We start from the raw sequence: 6822 nt of genomic DNA on the forward strand, positions 1-6822 counted from the left end.
GGTCATGGAAGATATTTAGGGTGGCCTGTCTCTCTTTCTTTCTGTGCCTCCGGAAAAAACATTTAGTAGCTCTGGTTTTTTTTCAAATTAACAATCAATTCTAGTGCTGGAAACATGCCAAAGGCAGTAACCAGAAGACCAAGGGAATTCAGTACTTTTTATAACAAGGAAGAAACAAGGAAACGGCCACCCATGGTTTGCCACCCAAAGGCAAATGAACTCTCGCGGCAGCCGCGGCTCCCGTGCCGTGTAGGTGCTTGGCTGGCGGAGCACGTCGACAGCTCCGCCGAGACGCGGTGCAGCCCAACGCACTCAGCAGGAACGTTCCGGCACTGAGCACAGCACCAGGTCCCGAGGGGCTTCGGGGGGCGAGGGGAGCCGTCGGCCACCCGCGCACCCCGGGACCAGGGCCTGCTGCGGGGTTCGTGACCAGGGCCTGCTGCGGGGTTCGTGACCTGCGGCTGCCCCGCTCTGTTAACGCCCCTCGCGGAAAACATAAGCCCTCGGAAGAGCAGAAGACCCACGGCCTTCACGGATCCTTCTTCCTTTCCCCGCAAGTCTTGGTTACCGCTGCCTGTCCGCGGCCCACCGGGACACAGACCGGCCCCCTCTTTTCCCGCGGCCTGCTGTCACACACCGGCCCGCGCCCGGCAGGGACCTTTCCTGGGCGACAGGCGCAGGGACAGCCGCTTCCCTGAGCCTGGGCAGAGAGAAGCGGCCGGCGAGGGGCCATGGCGACGGGCTCCTCCGCACCGCCGCAGCTGGCTCCGCGCTCCGGGGGGCCGAGCGGGGCCGCGCCCCCCCCCCCTCACCGCCCGGGGCGCGGGGCCGGGGCGCCGCCTCCCGCCCGCCGCGAGCAGCGGGGTCGCGGGCCCCGCCGCGGGACAGCAGGTGGCGCTGTTGCGCTGACGGCAGTGCGCAGGCGCGGTGCGTGGCGCTCGGCCCGGAAGCGGAAGGGGCGGGCGGCGGCGGCGCGTGGTGCTGCGGGTGCCGGGCGGGCGGCGGGAGGCCCCGGCGGTCATCGGCCGCCGGCGTCCCTCGGCGGCGGGGCATGGCGGAAGCGGAGGCGAGCAAGAGCCCGAGCCCGGCCGAGGAGGGCGCGGAGCTCGCGGCCGTTATCGGCGCCACCGTGCCCACCGGCTTCGAGCTGACGGCGGCCGAGGAGGTGCAGGAGAAGCTGGGCTCGGCCTCCAGGATCAGCAGGGACCGGGGGAAGATCTACTTCGAGGTCCCGGCCCGGGGCCTGCCGCAGGTCCGCGCGGGCTGCCCGCCCCTGCCCCCGCCCCGCTCCCCGCCGGCCCCGGCCGGCCCCGCTCCCCCGCCCGCTCCCCGGCCGGCCCCGCTCCCCCGCCCGCTCCCCGGCCGGCCCCGCTCCCCCGCCCGCCCGCCGGCGGGGCCGTGGCTGAGGCCGTGGATGGCGCCGGGGCGGTCGTGTCCGCTGTGGTGCAGCGGCCCGGCCGCGCCTGGCGGCCTCGCCGCCCTCGCGGCTGTGGCCGTGACTAGGCTAGCGGTGGTTTTAATGTGAATAACAGTAAAGTAGCCCATCGTGAGCGAAACACTTCCGTTCAAAGGCAGTCGTCGCGAAAAACGGTCAAAATTCTGCTCCGGCTGTCTTGGTTTCAAGAGCTATATCCAGATGTATTTTGCGTGTGCAAGGGTAGATGAAGTTAAAGACGGAGAGCTTAAGTCAGTGCAAAGAACTCTTTCTTCTGGCTTTGCGTGTGAAGCGATAACCCCCTTACAAACAAAAAAAGTGGAAAAACGTGCTTTCTGAAATCCAGATGTAAGATGACAAAATTCTAATTACAATAAACACAATCCCCTAGCCATGCACGGTTAGTAACATAATGCTGTGACTTCTCATTTCCTCTAGGTCCATCGTCTAAGATCGGTGGATAATTTATTTGTTGTTGTTCGGGAGTTCAAAGACTATCAATTCAAAGAAAACAAGGTGAGTTACTTCTCATTTTTCAATCAGTTACGGGTTCTGGAGTGGTTTTTTGATTTCAGATTAGTCTCAGGAAGTATTCCTGTTTCATCAACAAGGGTTTTTTATTTTATTTGTGATACTATCCTGGTTCCTCTTTGCTGGCTTTTAAAATGGAAGTGCAGTTGTGTTGTCTGACATAATTTTTTCAGTTATATACATTGCATAGGCAAAATCTAGGATGAGAGCTGGTACCACGCTTGTAGGTCGCACTTAGACACAGGACAGTAAAGTATCGCTTCGGTCACTTAATTTAGTGTCAGCTGTTTATTTGACAAGATAAATGATGAAATACTATGGGTCCTGTGACTTAAAGTGCAGTTCAGTTTAGTTATGGCAAAAATTGCACAAAAAGCTGTAAGCTTTGCTTAAATGTGTAGTGGGTTACATGTTTAGGAAACTAATTTGAGAGACTTAAAAAAAGGGTAGCTTTTAAAGGGAGGGAATTACTTCAAAGCACAACTTTTTTTGTTTTTTAAAGGAAGATGCTCTAAAGGATTTGGAAGATTTGGTTAAAAAACTGCCTTGGACTGATCCGTTGAAAGTTTGGGAGCTGAACAACAGCTTAAAAAAGAAAAAGACAAAACGCAAAAAACATAATCTGCAGAGCACTGCAAGCAAAGAGAAGTTGAATGACGATGGAGAAGAGGAAAGAACAGATCAAAAAGATGCTAGTAAACAGGAGGACTGTGCCCAAAATGCTGCAGGGGTGGAAGCCGCTGGCAGCCAGGATACAGAAAAGACACAAGGAGTGGCATCCCGAAACGGGGAGGAGGAGGAGGATGATAATGAACAATCAGATGCTAAAGACGAATTGCAGGTGGGTTCTGGGAGCGAGACCAAGGCTAGCGACGGCAAGACAAGCGAAGGAGAGGCGAAGGTGTTGAAGTTCCGTGTTACGTGCAATAGAGCAGGAGACAAGCACAGTTTCACATCAAACGAGGCTGCAAGAGACTTCGGCGGAGCTGTGCAGGAGCACTTCCAGTGGAAAGCTGACATGACTAACTTCGATGTAGAGGTATAGTGTTGTGCCTTGGAAATACCTGCATTTCCACTGTAAAAATTCTTCTTTCTTAGTTCTGATGCTTAGAGATCTCCAAAATGCCTTCAAAAGATGACTCTGGAACTAAAAATTGGTAATGCTGAAATCATGGCCTCCTCAGAAGCATTCATTTCACTGGCACATTACCTGCCTCCTCAGACCCCACCACTTGCTAGTGCTTTGGCTGTCCATAGTAATAGTCTTTTTTGTGGCCCGGCGTCAGCACCGCTCCTCTTCCTCCTCCGGTCCCTCTCTTGCCCTGCAAACGTTGTTGTCTTCTCCTCAGGTTAACTGATTAACATCACTATACCCAGTGCAGCTGAGCTGGTGCTCAAAAGCTTTCCCCTCTCCCTCAACTACAGCAAAAGCCCTGAGTGTTACCTCCTCCTATAGCGTTTGGTCTGGTTCATATTTAAAATACAATGTAGGCGCCTCCTGCATTACTTTCACCTTCATTAAGTCTTGCTTAATCCATTGGTTTATATCAGTGTAAGTTAACAGAAGACACGCCATCTAGAAGCTGTGGTTTGATGGGTGAAGGGTGCAAAAAGGGTTAACATTAACTGTCCAGGGTTTATTTCTTATCATAGGGAAAGCAGAGATTTGGAAAGGATGTCCAACAGACGTGGTCCATCGATGGCACGGGACCACCACTTTTGAGGGGCAGAAAAACTAAGTTTTCCTTGCAGGTCTTTTAAGAACTGGCCCGCAGTCCTGTAATAGTATTTTCGCCTTCCAAATTAATACAGAAGAGGGGACCAGGAATATGATTTTTATTGGTGCTTTGCAAATGCTTCACTGTGACTTGCAGGACTTACCCGACTTCTCCCCCATACTTACAAAACAAAACTTCTAAAAAGTCAGCATAATGGTTATAGCACTTTTTGAAGTCTTATGTAAAAGATTCTGTGTGAATGCTCTCCTGGATTTTGTCCACTGTCGCCATTACAAATGGTGCATTGCATTTCTTCCAAGAATGCTCTTTTATACATATTTCCTGGTTTTGAAATTACCATCTAAGATTCTCATATTTACCAGGTGTACTATGGAAAACGTCTGTTACTCCTGAAATGTAGTACTCAAGTTCTTTTTTAGGTTCTTCTGAATATTCACAATAATGAAGTAGTTGTGGGCATTGCATTAACTGAAGAGAGTCTTCACAGAAGAAATATTACACATTTTGGACCCACAACTCTTCGTTCAACTCTCGCTTATGGCATGCTTCGGTCAGTGTGTTTACATAGTTTTATATTACTCTGTTAAGTCATTTTGTTTCAGAAATTAGATCCTTTATCCCCCCACTGCTTCCTCAAAAGCCATTTCTGTTCATTATTAAAAAAAAAAAAGGCATAGTTGCTGAAACAGTGTGCTTTGTAATTAACAGTGGATGCTTTACAGCATAGTAAGGCAAATGTTTGCTGTGCTCCATTAGCCAGTTTTCAAAATACTGTATTACATTCTTGAAAGTATTTTGCTGTATTGCTGTTTATAAAATGCTGATTAACGAATGGAAAAAATAATTGCATAGAAATTGTTTTGTTAGAAGAGTAGAATCAGAGTGATTGAAATAGTTCGGTTTTCCTTCCTTACAGAAATTCATGTTTTTAGGACTTTTCTCACCATATCTTTTTTTCTGTTCCTCAGACTCTGTGATCCACAGCCAACAGATATCATAGTTGATCCCATGTGTGGTACAGGTGCAATACCAATAGAGGTGATTCTTCCTTTATTTTTTAACTTAACAAAACTTGACAGTATCTGCAACTGAAGCATACGTGCAAGTTTTCTTGGTAATAACTGAATAGCCCACTCCAAAAGTATCTCACCAACTCTTAAACAGAAACAAATACATTTTTTCTAAATGATCTCATTTTCCCTCCCAAAGCTGTAGCAGGAAGACACTAAATCCAAAAGTATTTTGAGCTTTTAAGATGCATAATAGATACCTGTTACAGAAGTTTAAAATCATTGACGTCCACTTCCCGTGGTTTTGTTGTATTCTGTCATATCTGAGTAATTCTTCTGCTTGTTTGCTTTGGTGTTTTGTTTTAAATTAAGCCATGTTGATGCTAATGTTGCTTATTATCAATATTATTCCCCAGGGAGCTACAGAATGGCCTAGCTGCTACCATATTGCTGGTGATAACAACCCACAAGCTGTAAAGAGAGCAGCAAACAACATCTGTTCTTTGCTAAAGAAAAATGAGAATAAGGAAAGGTGAGAAGAGTACAAGTGATTTTCTTTTCATGTAGTATTGTATGTAAAGAAGCCCATTTTGCATTGATGCATTTGACTATCTTGTTCATGTTTTCCTATTTATTCTTTTGCTAACGTTATAGACCTCCTCAATTTAAAAATATTCGCAGTAAACCATGTCTGAGATAAACGTCTTTGCGCTTGCAGCAGTACTTCCCTGGGCATACCCTTAGACATCATTCAGTGGGATATTTGCAATCTCCCTTTGCGAACTGGTTCTGTGGACATTATTGTGACAGACATGCCATTTGGAAAGAGGTGAGGTATCACTGGTAAAGTTACTGCACTTAACTGCCACTACTGCATGTGCTTGCCTGTCCAGGGTTAGGGTTCTCTCTAGTTAGTTACTTAACTGGGCCTAATTAAGAAGCGTTTATGTCTATATTAAAAATGCAGGTTGAAATTAATAGTAAATGTGGTCCTGAATGAGCTAATTAATCCATGACTAAAAGACCAACAACAGTTAACTGTTTTTCAACGATCACAAAGGGGATCTTAATTTATTTTGCAGGATAGGGTCAAAGAAGAAGAACTGGGATCTCTATCCAGCCTGCCTTATGGAGATGGGCCGGATCTGCACACCAGGGACAGGCAGGGCTGTGCTGCTTACGCAGGACAAGAAGTGCTTTGCCAAGGTATGTTCTGTGAGAGGAAATCTAACCTATTTACACTTGAAAAATATATTGAGGAAAAATATATTGAGGAAAAATTGTAAGCTGACTTCATTACAGAAGATGATCTATTTTTAGAGCAATAATTAGTAACTTTTAAACACAGTTTTGGACCTGAAGAGTCATTTGATGTTGCCACGAGATGTGATTTAGAATAATGAAAAATAATTTCTAAAGCAAATTTACCCTTATTATCTTGAAGCCACCACTCTTTGGCTGTTTTTTTGGATTGCAGGCCTTGTCACGAATGGGACACATTTGGCGCAAAGGTCAGACTGTATGGGTGAACGTAGGGGGACTTCATGCTGCAGTGTATCTTCTGAAACGCACCTGGGAAAGAGCAGAAGAAAAAAGATCATTCTGGTAGCCTGCAAGGAAGAAGACAAGAGACACCTCCAGAATTGGTTGAATAGCAGCCTGGTAAAGCAGATATGAGAGCATAGGTCTGTCAATTCCTGAGGGGCAAAAAAACCCAAACAACCTATGTAGAAATTGTGTAACGTGAATATTAAACCAGGGATCAACTTGAGAGCTACCAGTTGTACTACCTGTTCTGAAACCCTGTTATTTAAATCACCTCTTTCCTCCCTGCCACCCAGACTGAAATTCAGTAGCGGAATTAGTAATGCTTTCCTTTGCCTGAGTCTTCTCTACCATGTCCATTGTAGTTTTCAGTTAAATGTTTTATTTCCTCTGCTCATAGTAGAAAACATGTTGAGGCAGCTTTGGAGGTAACTGAATTTATTTCCCAAACTGTAGCAATTGTACATGTATCTTAAAATGACTAATGGGACTACTAAGACTGTCAAATGGCAGGGTTTAGAGGTAGTACCTCTTTAATGTAGGATTTTTCCTAATTGAAGTT

At 46.8% G+C, this 6822-nt stretch overlaps 1 protein-coding gene across 1 annotated transcript; it reads left to right on the forward strand.

Annotated features, from left to right (window-relative positions):
• The first annotated feature begins 1051 nt into the window (after positions 1-1051).
• On the forward strand, positions 1052-6492 carry THUMPD3 (THUMP domain containing 3). The gene is made up of 9 exons (XM_059823496.1): positions 1052-1252; positions 1874-1951; positions 2469-3005; positions 4125-4255; positions 4674-4743; positions 5132-5247; positions 5434-5544; positions 5798-5921; positions 6193-6492. Exons 1-9 carry the CDS (start codon positions 1052-1054, stop codon positions 6322-6324), a joined length of 1500 nt encoding a protein of 499 aa, XP_059679479.1. The 3' UTR covers positions 6325-6492.
• Positions 6493-6822: the final 330 nt, after the last annotated feature.

Source organism: Gavia stellata, chromosome 12 (genome assembly GCF_030936135.1).
Source record: "Gavia stellata isolate bGavSte3 chromosome 12, bGavSte3.hap2, whole genome shotgun sequence".
Taxonomy (NCBI): Eukaryota; Metazoa; Chordata; class Aves; order Gaviiformes; family Gaviidae; genus Gavia; species Gavia stellata.

Coding starts and splice junctions, on each gene's coding strand:
- THUMPD3 (XM_059823496.1), top strand. CDS start 1,052: ATGGCGGAAGCGGAGGCGAGCAAGAGCCCGAGCCCGGCCGAGGAGGGC. Junction 4,744..5,131: donor CAGGTGCAATACCAATAGAG/GTGATTCTTCCT, acceptor ATTATTCCCCAG/GGAGCTACAGAATGGCCTAG. Junction 5,545..5,797: donor GACATGCCATTTGGAAAGAG/GTGAGGTATCAC, acceptor TTTATTTTGCAG/GATAGGGTCAAAGAAGAAGA.